Source organism: Brienomyrus brachyistius, chromosome 9 (genome assembly GCF_023856365.1).
Source record: "Brienomyrus brachyistius isolate T26 chromosome 9, BBRACH_0.4, whole genome shotgun sequence".
NCBI classification, from domain to species: Eukaryota; Metazoa; Chordata; class Actinopteri; order Osteoglossiformes; family Mormyridae; genus Brienomyrus; species Brienomyrus brachyistius.
Window position 1 is genome coordinate 18,977,517 of NC_064541.1, and position 18,889 is coordinate 18,996,405.

Here is an 18,889-nt window from a genome sequence, read left to right on the forward strand (position 1 = left end):
GACGGAACGGTGTTGGTCGGGGGGGGGGGGGGGGGGGTGGTAGGGGGTGGGGGCAGGGGACATCTGCAGCCGGCTCAGAGGAATACCGGCCCCGTGTAGAAATATACAACAGCTCCGAAGCGGTGAACTGACCGCCGGATCCAATAAGTGATTTCACGCCATTCACAGATGGTGCCGCACACGAAACTGCCCAAGCTGGGCCGATAGCTGATGTCATCTGGGGTAGCGCTGACATTTAAATCAATCTGCCTGCTTTACTTCCCCATCATAGCTGGAATAATAACTGAATTATATACAGCCTTTCACACCAGCAGCAGGTTGAATTGTGACAAAATAATCAATAACAGCAGGGTGCATCTGGTTACTGGGGCGCAGTTAGCATTCATACAGAGGGCTCGTGCATACTATCATCTCCGGAAGTGTACTTGTTGGTGTTTTTGTTTAACCTCTCCAGGATTTAGTGAAAAATTGTGTTAAGACGGTTAACTGAGTGGTCAGGGCCACGATGGCTGCCTGGCCAGAAGAAGACACTTATATCCTTCCAGCAGTACATGTCCCAGCCCATACGGCACCCTAGGTGAACATCACTACTGGTGCCCCCTGTAAGAGGCAATGGGAAATTCCCTAGCAAGTCGGCACCCCCCTCAGCAGTGGGCTCTAGCCGGGCGCCGACGTCGCATACAGGGTTACTGCCACGCCTGCCCGTTCTTCTCCGATTTGAACTGAAGCGAAATCCCACGTCACCAAAACATCCCCAAAGTCCCGAGCTGCTCCTTTTTCGATATTTTTTTTTTTAAATAATTTTTAATCTAAATAGTTCTAAATCAATTCCTTCAAGAACAACAAAACATAATCAACTGAAACGGTATACAGTATAAACAATGTTTGTCATTATCTACGACAAATAGTCCGTCACAAACAGCATGACCTCTTAATAAGCTTCAGAAGAGAGAAACACTATTTAATCAACAGCTGGTCTGTCGGAGCCCAAGTAAAGCGATTTTGTTCACCGGGGATCACGCACTGGGTCAGCCTTTTAATTGTTATCCAGATGTTTTTTTTTTCTTTTTCTCAAAGGAGAAGGGAACCTCATTTGTTGGGGATCTCATGATTAATTATTACTTCAGAGATTCTCTGTGCTGACAAGACTCAGCTTGCTATGGACTAACTATACAAGGGGTTTCTTCTCTCTCTCACTCTACACCAAAGCAGATCAGAGAAGCTGGGCTGCACACAGTTTAGGTGATTTTTATGACCTAGAATGGTGAATTGTTTAGTATGTAGCGCTGGGTTAGCGCCCCCCCCCCTCCCCCCACATAACTTATGGAATTTGCAGTGCCTGAAAGTACAGCCCGGTCTTGTGAAGTATCGTTGCCACAGGCAGGACAATTATTGCATTTTTTAACTTTCATTTTTATGATGTAGAAATGGGACATTGGAAAATAACATTTTTCCCTTCCCAAGTAATGTTCTAAGAGGCGATTCCAGGGACCCTACACAAAAAACTCCATGGGCCCCTCCAACTCACCCTCCCCCAACATGGTGAAGTCGAAATGAATAATATCCATCCATCCATTTTCTAAACCGCTTATCCTACTGGGTCGCGAGGGGTCCGGAGCCTATCCCAGAAGCAATGGGTACGAGGCAGGGAACAACCCAGGATGGGGGGCCAGCCCATCACAGGGCACACTCACACACCATTCACTCTCACATGCACTCCTACGGGCAATTTAGCAATTCCAATTAGCCTCAGCATGTTCTTGGACTGTGGGGGGAAACCGGAGTATGAATAATATCAACAAACATAATTTAATAAACACAATTCCTTCATTTCCATTATTGGGGAAAACAGAATACACAAATAAATACACTAATAAAGCACATTTGTCGCTGCAATGTACTATGTAATCAGCCGTCCTCGAGGGCCCGCCCTGCTAGCTCAGGACCCCTGTCCTGCCTGTCCTGTCACTACACCTCTGGTTGTAGTTTGCTAAACATCAGTAGTGTTTTGGGGGAATCTAAATTATGCAGAAAGACTGTATCCCTTCAAACAACTAACCCCGTTCAACAATTGCTCCCGGTCTCCCCTAAAAAGACACCTATAATCCTGATCAGCAGTGCCACGATAGATGAACAATAACCATTGACTTTTGTACAGTATATATAACAGGCTAAATAATCAGACTGGTGTTTATCCTTGATTTATGTGTCTGATGAGGTGGATCTTCAGTGGGAGACAAATGCTACTGGTATAAAATGAGTATAGGAATTATTATGCTCAGAAGTGAAATTTTATTTTTGCTACTAGTCAACCGGACTAGTTCAATAAAAAAATGCAGTCTGACATACAATTTCTATACTAGTTAGCGGACTAATGTTCAGTTTTTTGTACTAATGTTCAATTTTACTGTATTCTCCCTTTGTCTAAATTACTTGCCTAAGGCAAGAGGGTGAGCTTAATTTCCAGCCCTGATTGTACTGCACATGAACTTTGAGTGCTCAGTTCAGGACATGGTCAACTGAGGGCAAAAGTACGCCAAGATCGCAACCTCCTTTTGCGTGGGTTTAGACAGAAAAGCAAATGGATGAAAAGCATTAAAACATCAAGATGCAAAACATCTTCTTTTTGATACATGCAGGTTTGATCAAAGATGATACTTTCTTTGTAAGAACATGGGCAGACAGATGCTGGGTCTGTATGTATTAAATACTAGATAAAATGCAACTCATTCTACCAATGTCAAGGGTACCTACTTTTCATTGGATGCTAAACACACAAATTAAACAATTCACCTGGGACTGAAAAATATGCAAGGACGCAAACACAGCTCAGACAACAGGGGGGACTGACATTCTAGTTAATTTTAGTTACTTCGGGCTTGCTTGATATTCCAGGAAATGTAACAGATCACAGGAGGACCCAAGGTTTTAAAGAGCTTTATATAATTTAGTCTGATTTTGTTAGACAGGAGTTAGAAAATTAGAAGGATGCTTTTCAAATGAAGCATTTCTTCAATTTAGGTAATACAAGTTATTCTCTTCAGTACTTAAGTGTAGAAATTTATAGTGAAACTTAAGAGAAACTCATAGCTTTTTTTAACCTAACAGTCTAATTCTGCAAAATTAAGTCCTTGGGGTAATATAAAAAAGGTCTTTGCCCTGTTGAACTGGTGATTTGGTAACCATGTAGTTCTCAGAACTAAAAAAGCACTGATTCTCTTTCAGCTGTCAGGAGAATTTTTTTTTAATTAAGCAAGACTTTGCATATGTCCGTATGTCAGAAGGGAAGGGTTAGCGATTACTTTAGCGGTCACCTCTAAATCCTCAGCAATCGTGATTGTACTTAAAATCTTACTCTCAAGTTGTAACAAAGTGTTGCAAAATCGGTAGTCTTTTATTATTAAGAAACCTCACAAATCTGTTATGGTCCACAATTATGCAAGAAGCCCCAGGACCACTACAAAAATAAACGAGATAGAAAATAATGCACAAAATGATATATAATATAGATAGATAGCGCTGTCTTCTGAACTGTCATGAATTAGAATTTATTTTTATTGAATGCATATGAATGTTTTTGAGAATTTTAATAGTTTAAAAATAAATTTATAGTTTAGCTTCCTTTTGATTCTCTTCTTTGTTTTATATACCACTATTTTCATTCAGATTTGGTTTTCTTAAAGGGTTGGACAAACTCTTAAGGAGAGGAACCATCCAGCAACTGAATTGACTTAACTCGTTCTGCACTAAAAATTTTGTGCTCTGCTATTAATGGGCCGACGGCAGCTCCGACCTCCTGGGAGCTGCAGGAAACCTTCTGCCCCTCTGTCCTACCTGCACTTCACTCGGCCATAAGTTACATACATACTCTCTAACGATGATGTAATGTAAACACACCCATGTAAAATGCCGCGTTGTGATTGGTGCTATATACAGTAATAATGAACTGAATTGAACAGAACATATGAGAGCCAGCAATTTAAAATTTACCATCATCTACTCAATACAGGCGACAACATTTATGTATGTACTTTAACACTCCACCCCCCACACACAAAAATGTTAACTGGTACCCTAGTTCAGCAACATCAGTGAATATTTTAATTAACGTTACCCATCCATGCACCTCCAGATATTTATACAGTCATGTTCATAATGACAAGGTTTATGGATGGTCTCGAAAAATGGGGCACATGACAGGGGAACTATGGATAACACACAGACACACACACAAGTTGGCTTACCTATCTAAATGGGGACCATCCATTAATTTCTATGGGAAAATCCCTAATCCCAATCACAACACCCTTAACCCCTACCCAGCTCTAACCTTAACCATAAGTAACCAACCCAAATTCAAGACTTTTGGCATTTTTACTTTTTTGATTGCATTCACAGATTTTTTTATAAAACTGAGATTATCCAAATGGGGACCTCAAAAGATGTCCCCGAAAGTAGGGAAATTTCAGGTTTTACTGCTCTATGGGGACAATTTGGTCCTCAAATGTGATCTATGCACCCCCCCCCCCCCCCCCCCCACACACACACACACACACACCCCGACAGCGAAACAGGACTCCTGTTATGATTCACATCAAATTCTTCTGAGAAAAATCGGTGATCCGCAGCAAAAACATATGGATTCCAAAAGGGAAAGTAAACTTTGGAAATCGAAATGAACCTTTTCAACCTTAATGCACCAGTGAGGCAGATTTGGGGGTTGTTTATAGATCACGTCATACTGGTGGTTATATAACACTGACAGGTCTGCCTGGTGTTAAACTGGGTGCCATATTCACAAAACGGCCGCTTCTCTTTCATCCCACCTGCCAGGTCCCGGAGTCCCACTCTGCCCCAGTGGGAGGGGACCAGGGTTTATTTGGAGATTTTGTAATGAATTAGCATATGCTGCATCTCTAAGGGCAACCTGCCTCCCTTTCAAAGCAACTCAACCAGAAAACTGTCAGGTTAAGTCTGGTGTTCTTTTGCTGTTCTCTTTGGACTTGCACCTGTAATTGTAATATTGCCTCAGCTGCTAAAGTATGGGGAGGCCAGTGTGCTGTTTACTCTGAATGTTCGAGCATAAGGATCTCAAAACTTCAGCGTGCTGCACTTTGAGAGGAGACACAGCAATAAAACAATAACCGTATTCTTTATTATTCGGATGTGCAAAACAGCACGTGAAAAACCTTAAACATTTTGAAGAGGATTTCGTTTTTAAAGTAGGTTTGCAAATCACCAGGTAAGCAATTATAATAAAAAACTGGCTTAGCGATTAAAGAGCACATTCATAAAGAATGAAAAGTGCAAATACCCTTTGCTGTGACGCCGCGTGGTTTTGATCTGATTGTGTTTTGCCACCTGCTGATAAAACATTGTAATTGCATGAGGCTGAGCGACATCGTTCGAAAGTGTGCCTTTCTTGTAAATAATACACATTAATGTATCGTTTTTTCGTACATAGACGTTTTGTAATACATCATTACATTCTAAAAACATTTATAAAGAACTATATACATTTCAGTATTAAGAAGTCTCGGTACGTTGGATACAAAATTTTAAAAAAAAATCTTCAACTGAACATGCGTAATTCTGTAGTTTTCGCTTTCAAAACTATACATTAACGGAGTTTAAAAATACATTACATTTACTGCAGAACATTTGTGTTCTACGCTCATCATAAACGCAGACTGGTCTCTCTGGCATTACACAGAGTGGCAAAACTAGACTGAAAGTTTGCCACAGGTGTTTTTCTACAAGGTCACTAGCAAACCTAATATAAACAAAGACCATCCTCTGTTTTCCATAACTGCTTATTCAATACGGGGTCACAGTGGGCCTGGAGCGGATCCCAGGCAGCATAAGGCACTGTCATGGCCACCTGACAGAATTATAAAAAAGAAGTTTATTATAAAGTTCTCGAACAAGGAATATTGGCAACAGCAACTGGATGCACCCCAAACTGCGTACACGCATGGTGCCAGGTCCTTCTGCCTGTCAGACCTTTCTGGTCCCCGAGTGCTCAGTGCTGACTTGACCTGGGGCCACAGACTGCGATATACGCAGATGAGACGGCTGCACTAGACTCGCGTGAGTAATCAAGGATGAAATCATAGGTAAAATCAGGATCAAGTTCACAAAATAAAATAAATAAAAATAAAAATCAAGATCAAGGACTCCAAGTTAGACATTAAACCAGAAAATAATCCAATCCAAACCAAAACCTTAATCATCAAGCCAGCTAAATAAAGAAAACACACCTAAAGACCCCCACCAAGCCGGACCCATGCCAAGACAGATCAAACTTCAAAGCACTGACAAGAGTGAGCTTGAACAGACCGATAGACTGATTGGGAATGTTTGGTGGGCGTTAATGTGGAGGATGACTCTGACTGCATCGGGTGACGTGTGAACTGAGCTACGTTCAGCCCCGACGAAACGACTGCAAAACGTTTATTTACGACACAGAAACAGTGGTGCGTTAAACAGCCCGTCCTGAGCGTCGCGACTGCGGCACAGAATGCATTGCGATCGCTGGCTTTTTAATTCGGCAGGGTTTCTATACACGTCGCTGCTAACTGGGTAACACTTCTGACACGCCCACCAAACGAGAGGAAACGTACGAGTCCGGCTGCACGTCGTTTCACATCGTTCGAGAAAATATGTCGTTCGATCCGGAAACCGTTACCAAATGTTTTGAGCTTCAACGTGACCCTGCATGGATTCTGGACTGGATGGGGTTACAGGATGTCTGTCCATTGTAAAGCATTACCATCATCCTTGGGTGTGGGGTTAAATTAAATTTAAAAATTAAAATAATCGTTAGGATGAGAGCAGCCCCAAGAAGCAAACTTATGTCAACAATACGCTTCCACCTAAAAAATATTTTGTATTTACACTCAATCCTTTGCGGATTTCTTTGGAGTCTGTTTTCTGCATCAGGATCAATGCTAAACAGAATTCAGTACGTTGAATCAAAGACGTAACTCTACCAGAGGCCTAATGAGTTTTAATTAAGAGTTTTGTTTAGGGAGGCTTTCGAAGTACTCACCTGTGGTAATAATAATAAGCACGTGGAGGGTTCCGCATACCTGTTTTCTTCAAGGGTTTGTTACTGGGTGGGGCAGGATTTTTTTGCGAAATAGGAACAATAGTGCCGTGCCAGCAGTATTGAGCACTTGTTTTTCTGCTTATTAGTGTGAGGGAATGAGGCAGAGCCGAGCCCGCCGCCGGCCCGTCGCCTTTCATCCCTCTCCAAGTCATCCAGGCGACTGCCAGACGCGACGCCGTCGGGCGCGGGACAGACGTCTGGGGGGTATTTCCCCCCCACCCCAAACAAAAAGCAAAGCAGGAGGAAGCGGGCAATGCCACGGAACGGTGTCCGCGCTGGCGGCGCGCGGACAGGGAGACGCGCACGTGTCAGGTTTTTCCCTCGAGGAAGTGAGCAGCACATATAAACACCAGGACCCTAAATGAAAACATGAAGATTCCCTCTTTATGATTCCTCTACGATGAAATACAGCAGTTAATTATACGAGTATGTGTACTTTAGAAGCCATCTCTGTGCTGAAAAAAATGGATTGTAGTCTTTTTTTGGGGGGAGGGGGGATATTAGGCTATCCTTTTAAGCCTAAGACTAATTTACTTAATATACTTTAGACTGAGCGTGTGCAAAATTACATTCTACAGCTAGAGCTGCAAATATTTGTTATAATAAATGCTTGTCATAATAAAAACTAGAAATGTACCTGATTGACTTTCTTCAATTGTCTCTAATGCCACGACATGAATTCGTTACAAAACCATGACCTACCATGTACGCATCGCATATCACTTCTTATATCTCACCACATGGAGGCAGTAAAGAGTTGTTTGTTGACCCATGATATCATTCTTGGCCATACGTTTTAAGATGAGAAGTCTGGAAGGAACGATTACAGATACAATACGGGAAAAAACAAAATACTCTATATTTATTCACTAAAATTAGGCAGACTGACTTCGCAGGTAAACCCGTTACCCGTATCTTTCCAAGAGAGACGGAGAACAAGGCAAAATTGGTCTGCAGAGGATTTACTGAAAGTGCCAATGACACAGGATGTGGGAGGCAGCCCGATGTAGGAGGCAGCCTGTGGGAGGAACCGAAGAGATACGAACAGGCGCCTTAGTGTTGCGCGTTAATTATGAATTAAAATATATATTAGCACTTCTAACAGCAACTAAACAGTTGTGGGCTGGAGTTAAATAGAAACCAGTATGGGAATTTGACTTTACTGGCAACAGAAGAAAAACAACACATTACACAAGAGTGACAAAGTTTTAGACGTACATATGGGTACAGATGTGCCTTCTGGATAAATGTTTATCTTGCGGCTTTGGCCTGTGCCAGCCCAGGTGTGCTTGCTGGAGTAAGAAGGGTTGTCGATCATCCTGGGCATTAAACTCACTCCTGGCTGAAAAAGATTCAAGAGAACAGCCGAGCGCTGGTCCATGTTTTCCGCCTCGTGGCTGCTATATTTCAAGAAAGCCAAGAAGCATATTCCCCAAAGCAATGGCATTAAAAAATATATGTATACTGTAACTTTTACTACTGCGATGGATCTGCGTAGCAGATTATAATACCACAACATAGAACTCTCAGGTTCCTTGCCTAAGGACCCACAGATTACAGGCACACAGGCTTACACACTGAGCCACACACTGCCCCCTTATATTATATCTATAAGCCAGCAAGTGGGCAGCATGACTCTACTTCAGAAAATACCAGCAAATATCCATCCATCCATCCATCCATTTTCCAAACCGCTTATCCTACTGGGTCGCGGGGGGTCCGGAGCCTATCCCGGAAGCAATGGGCATGAGGCAGGGAACAACCGCGGATGGGGGGCCAGCCCATCGCAGGGCACACTCACACACCATTCACTCACACACGCACACGCACACCTTATGGGCAATTTAGCAACTCCAATTAGCCTCCGCGTGTTTTTGGACTGTGGGGGGAAACCGGAGTACCCGGAGGAAACCCCACGACGACATGGGGAGAACATGCAAACTCCACACACATGTGACCCAGGCAGAGACTCGAACCTGCTTCCCAGAGGTGTGAGGCAACAGTGCTAACCACTGCACCACCATGCTGCCCCCTACCAGCAAATATTTACCAGAATTTTCAAAGAACATTGCAACAAGCTTGGGGTAGGCGGTAATTTAATCATTTTTACAGTAACAGGTGGTACTTAGGTTTGTGAGACTTCATAGAACAACGGAGTCACTTTTACCAGCTGGCTTGAGGCATTTAGATCGGATTTATTAATCTGGATTTATCTGATTGGCATTGGTTTAAACCTTCAAGAGTATTAGTAGAACAATAAAGTGAATGTTTTAAATATTCGATGGATTCCTTCTGTTCATGTTGTTTGTGACTCATTAAATCAGCTTTGTACGTGGTGATTAAAAAGAATTTTGTGTGTTCTAGCGGTGTTCTATTAAGACATTTTGATAATACTGGAATGTATACCTGATAGACTGGTTGTTCGTGAAGAATTTTGTGTGTTTATGTTTTTATTTGTTTTAGTGCATATTTCTGGTCATTTCTGAGCACAGTCAATTTGGAATACACCTTCCATCAAATTCCTAAAGTATAGTGCCACAAAGTTTGAAGAAAAAAAAATGTTGGAGTAATGATGTGTCAATCAGTGTTTGCTGTTTCAATTATAACAAACGCTGGAACATTTAATACTCCCTATTATTCAAAAAACCCACAACAGTACTTGCTCTTCTGTTTATTTATACCTTTACATTATATATATATATATATATATATATATAGTGACAGACAAAATAGGGTGTGAAACAGGGAGAGACATAGACAGAGAGACTGATATTTATGTGAAAACATGTATATACTTAAGGATGTGTCTCTCTGGAAAGACCACAGACAGACTACAGTAAGAAAGTGAGGACTGGGGGAACTAGGGAAAGCAAATGTGATAGAGATCCACGCAAAATATCAGACAATCTGTCAGGCAGACTGCAAGAAAAATGAACAGGAAGTTAACACAATTTCCAAAAATAGAAAGGCTGCTATTAGATTAGCAAATCATTTTCATATTTGGGCCACACTGCAAGTTTCGGGTTTTTGTAGCTGTGCTGAGTAGTTGAAGTGAATGTCATTTATACACACACACACACACACACACACACACACACACACACATCTGCCGGGAGTCTTCTTGCCGCAGAAATGCACGATGCACAAAATGGGCCTGCGTACATCTCAAGTGTCAGCGACGAGCTAGCCGAGTTAGACGCAACGCGCACACAAACCACACCTCATATCCGAAAGAATCTCAGCACTGAACTAGCAGTATCAGACATTGCCAGGGTTCAAGTTAGGCACCAGCATGACATGCCCATTTAGATAGAACCCATTTCTTTTACATTACACATCACAGCAATGCAAAAAATGAGGAGAGTAGTGTATGTATATGTATATATATATATACACACACACACACACACACACACACGGGCAGTTATGTGTTTCACATTTGTCCCTCTGCTTTAGAAAAACATGATATCTGAAACGACTCCCCAGAACAGCAACAGTGCTCTTGCCTGATATAATATTGAAGGCTACTGAAACAGTAAAACCGCAATATGTCTGTCTGAATTTCCAAAAGAGGTAGAATGTTTATAATGAAATCAGCACGCGGACAGAAATCTGCACCGCGATCAAGCCAAACAAGCTTTTCCTGCGGAGAACGTGCTGGGTCACTACAGACTCCTTCTTCAGCACCACCAGCTTCTGTGAAACCAGAACCTCCACAAGTTCTGCTTCGGCTTGGACTTACATTCATGCTTATTAAGTACAGTATGTCTCAAAAACACAAAGGAAATAACATCAAAATGGAAATAACTGGAAAGTAGATAGATTTATATTGCACTGAACGATAACAAAGTGCTTCTAACAGCTCACAGATCAGCAAACCTTTCATAAATGTGTGCGTTTATTTGGGCTTGAGGGAGGGGTTCTGTGAAGCACACAGTGCCATTCACTCGTGGCCCCCTTCTCTGACAGTTCTGTACAAGGTGAACGGACACGTTTACATGCACGTTTGCCGCAGGTCAGGCGTGCACTTTGAAGGTCAGGAGCTCCTCTGAGTGCACGCTGTTGAGGGAGCGCAGGTCTGGGAGTTTCAGTAGCAGCTTGGTGAAGGTGGCCACTGCGTTGGCGTGGTTCTTCATGACGAGAGTCCTCAGGGCGCGGATCAGGCTCTCCTGCAGAGCCTCCACGGAGTTCACGTTCTCGATACCCGAGCGGTCTGGATGAGGAGGACACAATGGCTGAGGTTACGCCAACCCACCTGGATATGGGGTCATGTAGCTATAATTTAGCTACAGTCACAGGATATTATGTTTTTATTTATTTACCATTTACCCTGTTTTTTTTTTCCCCAAATCGATGTGCATTTTTTGAGACTGAAGCAACTAGGGCGGAGTTAAGGGCCTTGCTCCGCCTTTAACGAAAGGGCAGAGACTTGAACCCTGGTCTCACAGATGTGAGGTAACAGTGCGAACTATTATGCCACCCCCATTTGATAACGTTTGATTATATAACTAATGTCACTAAAGCTCCTGCAAGAAAACCAACCATCCATCCATCCATCCATCACTGCTGATTCAGTATAGGTAAAAAAAATAAATAATATCTCTATTTGTGGTATATTTTGAACACATTTACTTATCTTCGCAAGAAAAACATTCTCAACGTCCACATATAATTGGGACATAGTGACAGTGCAGGTAAGATTTTGGTCAGACAGCCACCTTCCCACTGCTTGATGCACTCAGAGGATCTTTATTCTGAGACAGAAATACTCTACAGTGAAGTATGTTCCCATGAAGCATGAGACTTATGCACTGACCTGCAGAAACCAGGACGACGGCGGTGAACAGGCTCATCTCCTCCTCGCTGAGTTTCAGGGCCGCCAGCTTCTCGCTGAACTCAAACATGGACGTCAGCAGGTCACCGGCTCCCATGGAGCGCAGCGCTTCCATGCTGTACTTCTTACCACCCAGGAAGGTCACCGTGCGGTCCGTCGAGTCGAACAGCGATGCAAAACGTACAACTAGCACCTGCCGAAACAAATCCTTTCTCAGTCGAGATTGAGAAGATTTACTGCATGATTTTAGCCTGGTGTCAGGGAGAAGCCTACAGCAAGACTGTAATTGACCGACTTCTAGAAGGGTCTACAATTTAGTGAGAAAAAGACAATATGTTCCCAGAAATTAACTGCATGCTGTTATAATTATATGCTTCATGCTATATATTTTGCTCTGATTTTGATATAAATCAAAATAATGTCCATTGGCATAAATAGCAGTTACACAAAAAACTGGGGTTAAAATTGAGGAAGAGATTAAAGAAACAAACAGAAAAAGTCTAGATTAAGTCTGTTCATGCGTTATTTATTATATTTACAGACGCTCATACCTCAAACGTTCCAGCCTTCAGCAGGCAGATCTGGTCTTGCTGGGAGAGGTCCCGAAATCCAGGAATTCGCTTTGCAAACTCCACTACCTCGCGGACGGCCGGAGTGAAGCTCATGGAGAACTCCGCCCAGATTTCTTGGCTGGATTTGCACGGGTTCACGAAGGGTGACATATTCATGGGACACACCTGTTGTGGAGGAATGACGGCAGCAGAGGTGGTGTTAGTCACGCGGACGTCTATTTACGGTATTCCTCCTAACCAAGCAGTCAATATAACTGATAAGAAATCAACACTGGACAAGGTGCCTTCCCCTCTGTCGCAGAATATCCTGACACACATGTTCACATATCGTGTCACAATGTGAAATATCCGTTAAATCAAATGAACCAATTAAAAGATTCAGTCCTTTCAAGAATTCGTTCAACAAACACAAATGTAACAGAATAATACAATTTTATACTGTATAAAACTATAAAACTTTAAGTATAAAATATTATACTTTCAGCCTGAATCCTATGAATAATTTTAGAACAGCCCAAAGATTACAAACCACCAATAAAATAGCTAGTAATTAAAGCTATTTTTAGCTGCGTTTATCTGACAATCTAAACAAAATGGAAATTAATTCCAAGTGTGGCAGTTGTGCTGTACACTCACCAGGTGCATCCTGCTCCCAGTGGCCCAGGACGACCCAGCAAATCCTCTACCAGCCTCGACGATATGATGGCCTTTGAATAGCTGGCTGTCTGTGTAGGCGGGGCAGTGGCTGATAGGAGGGCTTTTATATTGCTGGTCGGGACAGTGGTTGAAGAAATTGTCCCTGTAGACTCTGTTGGTCCCTTGCTGGTCTTGTTGGGGGGGCAGGCTACAGTGTCCCATTGTAACGTGATTGTTCCAGCGATTCCAGTTCACTTGCCTCTCATCACTGCCGGCGCCCCCCTGTCCGGGGACGACAGAAGGCGGCGGGACCTCGGGCTCCGTGCCACACTGCTCTTGGTTGTACATGAAGTTCTCCTTGTGTGCTGTGGTCACCGTCCCAATGACCTCTTCCTCCCCGCTGTCTGAAGAGAAGGAAGACGTGGATTTTGGGGAGGAGCTCATGGCTGCTCGGGGTTTGACGTCGTAGGACTTCTCCTGAGGGCTCGGAGGGGAAGAAGCCAGCGAGCACGACGTCGGGGAGCTTTTGGGATCGCCGAAGATTTGCTCGGTGGGACAGAGAGGCGCATGGTTGCCGTGGAGCTGATTATGCAGCGGGCTGCTGTTCATCATGCTGTTCATGGCGCTCTGCATCTCCAGAAGCATGCGCTGCTTCTCACGCTTGGGAATGCGACCAAACCTGACCGCTAAGGGAGGACAGAGGATAAAATCAAAATAGGGGACATCAATACCAAAAAGCAGCTACGATTTCACAAAATATCAGCTACGATTAGGTTATTTTTTACATTTCACAGCAAAAATACTTCCCATTTTTAGTCGAAGATTTCTACCATCTATTCCTACGGCCTTTACGTGCGTGAGAAATTCTAAAACTAATACATTTCAGTAATAGATCCACAGAAAGAATCGATCATTAATAACTCGTGTCATTGATTAAGTAAGGATGTATTTGCCTTCGTAAACTTTGTGCATTAATACTAAGCAAAGGGGAGCGTAATTAGATGAACACCCCCACACCTCCTTCGTTATACAATCTCATCTAACAAAACAAGAACATCACATATCTTGACATTTAAAGCTGAAACCATACAAAGGAGTCACTGTCTGAGTGAGTTTATCTCCCCACCGGAGTCAGGTGAAGGCAGGTTGCCCTACAAATCCAGCATATTGTTCTTTAGCTCACCGTCTCTTGACATTCCCACTGACAAGCACTTCTTGAATCTGCATTGCTGGCATCGGTTCCTGTTTATCCGCATGACGGGGCAATTCTCATTTTTAAGACACTTCTTGTACTGGATGTCTTGCTGGATGCTCCGCCTAAAGAAACCCTGTGGGATTTTACAGTAAAGGTCTTATATTACGACACTGACTGCGTCGCCACCCTTCACCCACATAACAAGCGTGCAACTTGGCTCGTCTGCAGAAATGAGTGAAAATAAACCATCCAGTTTATCTCCATTTGTGAATCTGTGACTCGTATGTGCGTTCTGGAGCACGCGTGGTCATCAACTGCCAAACTCACAGTCAAGGAAGACGAATACGGCTTCGGCTGTGTTTATAAGTGGAAACCCACATTTCAAAGACTAATTATGAGTGTTGTAAATCATCTTTCTTCATAAATGGAGCTGTGAGCAGAGGCTCAAAGTGGGAAAGATATGCACCTATTCTGCATTCATTCGAAAAGGAAAATGGATTTGCACTCCGGAATGTCATGTCATGTCATGTCATATATATATGTAGCCAATCAACGAAAAGTCTCAATTTGATCACTGTCATCATACAGAAGAGGCCCGTTTCCCAAGAAATGTTTGTCCCTGCTTACAAATGCTTGACAAATAATCTTTACAGTATATTCATTTTCAATAAGTACTATTACCTTCCGCAGAGTGTGAGCCATTCGTCTTTCTGGTTTATTAGTCTAGGCTACTTTGACACTTGTTCACGTCACCAATTTTATTAGCTTTTAGAAGGCAGCTCTCACTATTTTTTAAAGATGAAGTTGTTAATTAAATGGCTAATTATTTTTGTTCGTCTGCACATGTGCAGGCTGCAGGGGGTCCGGGCAGATCAGCATGTATGGCAGGGGGTACAGGACACCCATTGGTCGTTTATCTCAAAGTTCAGTCTAATGGTCTCCGCCTGACTTCCTCACCTTGCAGCCCTCGCAGGCGTGGACGCCATAATGGAAGCCTGATGCCACGTCACCGCAAACCTTGCAGAGTAGCACCAAGCCACTGACCTCTGCCAACACAGGAAGGGAAACCACCCATTTTATAACAGAGCTCAGACCCAGCTGCTTGCTCTCCATGAGACACACAGACACATATACAAGTGAGAGCAAGCTTGAGACGATCACAGCACAGGGTCGGCCAGTGAGCAGCACCCCTGGAGTTGGGGTTAAGAGTCTTGCTCAAGGGCCCACAGACATGTGACTATTCTGCCAAGGCCGGACCTCAAACAGGAGACCTACCGATGACAGACTTTGCTCACTGAACTACACATTGCCTCCTTATATATATATATATATATAAGGAGGCAATGTGTAGTGTAAGTAATGTGTAAGATCCCACATGGGGTGATCCTTCTCTGGGTATGGTATGTAATAATGCCGGTTAGGACCGTGACCAGAAGGTCGTCAGTTCAAATCCCACAGTAGGCAGAGTCACATCCCCAGTGTGCCCTTGAGCATGGCCCTAAACCCCAACTGCTCTAGGGACCGGTTGACCATGTTTTCACAATTGCATGTCACTTCAGATAACTACCTAAGTAACTGTAAATATATTTACTAGAATGAATGCTTATAATCTCTTTACATACCAGCAACACCACAAACAGGCTAAGGTTTGCATAAGCAGTTTATTTGTCTTTACTAGGCTGCGTGACAATCTCGGATGACTTACTAGAAGCGCCACAATCAGTGTTGGGTACAGAGCGTGCCATCCTCTCTGACCCGTGCGGGGGCCTGGCCACGGCAAAAGGAGTTTTGGCAAACGCGTCACATCTCTGGCTCCGGGATGGGTGGAGGGGCGGCGGAGATGGCTGCTGGCTGCTGTCAGAGCTGTCGCTGAGACACGACTCCGAGCTCGATGAGTGGATGTACGCGATGACTCCCCCTTGGAGGACAGGGGTGACGGACAAGCGGTGTCAGTACAGAAAGTGCCCCATTGCAGAGCTGCTTTGAACTGGCTCCAAGACTGCGCAAAGCTGTCATCAGTGTGTCTGCTAACTGCCTCCCCTGCGTTTCCCCCCTTGTTTGACAAGCGTAATGTCAATGTATATTTTTAAAGTTTATTTTTGGTAACTTCTGTAGAGGTACTCATTACAACCAGGGGTGTAGTAGCCAGGGGGTGGGGGAGGTGTTCCTCCTATATTTAATTTGGCATCATTCATCCCCACCAAAAGTAGACCGTTGCATTTAAATTATTCAGCAATGCCGATCCCCCACCCCCTCCATGAATATCAAATTAAATTCTCTCCCACACAAATGAATACAAAGACAAATCTACAGTCTAAAACGGAATAAGTTCCACAGATCTTGTATTTAGACCTTGTCCCACATAACTTAATAATTTAGTAATTTGTGGACAATGTACATTGTTACACTACAGTCAAAAGCAAAGCAAATTAAAACGCTATTTTTGAAGTAACCTTAGGAATGTACAATGAAATGGATTGTAGTTTTCTCAACAACCACGCTGTAAGGATAAATGGCACTAGTTATAATTTGTAGCCTGCTCAACATAGAACAAATTATATAAACAGACCACGTAGCAACTGGGTTAAGCACTTTATCACGGCAATAAAACAATTCGTCGCTGTTTATCTCTGTCGATTGTACAGTGTGTTCCCACAAAACGATGACGACGTGAGATTTCTCTATGGCTTCTATTTAAAGCCATGGCCACAGTGGATTATAAACTGCCTTATGAATGAACAACAAGGGCTCCCTAACGGCTATTTAAAGTGCCTTATGGCATAGGAGCCTGAAAGTGAGACTGCGGCAGGCGCTTCTCCGACCCGCGGGGGTCACGCATGACACGCAGATGAATGAACGCGCTTCCCGGACACGCCTCCGCGCGCGCCTCTCACATTTTCTCCGGGAAAGCGGAAAACTAGGTCATGGCCGCGAGCTCCCACCCCTCACGTGGACTCGCAGCTTGTCGCCGCACCAATATACCTCGCGCAATTATGCAACGTCTACGTCACACGCAGCGCTCGGCCAATCAGCGGCAGCGAGCTGGGAGCGTGTACACAGTCGCACATGGCTAGCGTGTTCGGTCCATGTGAGTAAATGTACTTCTATAGGGAGCTATGAGTGCAATACGAACGTACATTTATAAATATATAAATACATAATGTAATCGAATTAACAAAACAAGACGACCGAAGCCTTATATGCATGTAAGAGATATAATGGCGAAACAGAAAGAAAAGTGCGTGAAAACCTTGCACGTAGACTGAAGAAATATTTGTTACTAGTCATTTAGCTCCTAAGAAAATGTCATTCTGACGGTTATTTCCCATTACAGACAGGCTGCTGAATACTTAAGATCGCGCAAAGTGCATCAAGTTAAAATGATACATTTTTATGGATTACACATTTCCATTTGTTCCACAATATTAACGATTTTCAGACTTACCAGCCTTTGTCGATTCCATATCTTCCGACCGTCGAAGACCCGAAATCCCAAAGTTTGAAGTAGTTGAAACAGAGGTATGTGTCTTTCTGTATCGAAGCTATTTGTTTTTGTAGGTTGGCACTGACTTGTAAACACACCTAACAAGCCAGGAACACTATACACTTAAATGTGATCCAGCAGTCGACAAAGTTTACAATTTTGAATAAAATAAGCAAACAACGGTGAATAGACAGTTCAGCATTGGCCCATGCTTTCTTGCCTCTGCGAGATATCCCACTTGATAAATAAAATGGGTACTTGGACGCTGCTGGAAATCAGAGTTGTGACTTTGACTGTTCTACTGTAACCTCGACCGTAATACTGAATTTTGCTCTTTAGAACAACCGCACTGGCTGTCCGGGACTGAATGTTCTAAGCAGCGCTACCACGTGACCCAGTCCCCGGCCCCGCCCCCTGCCCCTGAGTCATTTTAACCCAGTGACACACTTCTGCAGTTCAAAGACGAGGATCCTCAGGGAACCTCTTTAACTCTCGCCCGCCTTAGTTTGCCTCCTACTTGGTACCGATCTCATCAGCACAGGTTCGTGTGGGTTTATTGAAAAGTGTTTGGTGTTTCCAATGGCACGAAATGCTGAGATGTTTTGTGTGTGAAGTTATCAGATTTATTATGTCAGTATCTTAAAATACTCGGACAAATGGAAAGGCCGTTGTTTAATCGTTAAATATGTATAACCCATCCTAATTTATAAGAGTTAAAATGCTAACCAACTACACCATTCTGCCTAGATACAAAACGGACCATTAAAACTCAGTACAAAATATTTAATTTTATCGCGTCCATTAAATTTTGCATTAATCGCTTAAATGGTTAAAGCATAAAATACATTTTTGATGATGTTTGAATGAAAGGTATTCTTTTATTAGGAAAGGAATCGCACTAGTTTGGTGTGGAAGTGGAAGCGTGTTTGAATAAGCTGATAAAAAAATGCTTTGTTTTGAAATGAGAGAATACAGACGCACATGTATTAGATATGGTTGTAAAATAATTTTTCATTTGGTTTTTGACATCTAAACCAATCCAAGTACATATAGTGTT

At 43.1% G+C, this 18,889-nt stretch overlaps 1 protein-coding gene across 1 annotated transcript; it reads right to left on the minus strand.

The window, feature by feature from the left end:
• Positions 1-10,177: 10,177 nt before the first annotated feature.
• Positions 10,178-18,164, minus strand: nr1d2a (nuclear receptor subfamily 1, group D, member 2a). The gene is made up of 8 exons (XM_049026779.1): positions 17,794-18,164; positions 16,054-16,266; positions 15,306-15,394; positions 14,337-14,481; positions 13,154-13,839; positions 12,497-12,682; positions 11,928-12,138; positions 10,178-11,324 (listed from the first exon to the last, which is right to left on the minus strand). The coding sequence occupies exons 1-8, from the start codon at positions 17,810-17,812 to the stop codon at positions 11,128-11,130; spliced, it is 1,746 nt and encodes a 581-aa protein (XP_048882736.1). The 5' UTR covers positions 17,813-18,164; the 3' UTR covers positions 10,178-11,127.
• Positions 18,165-18,889: the final 725 nt, after the last annotated feature.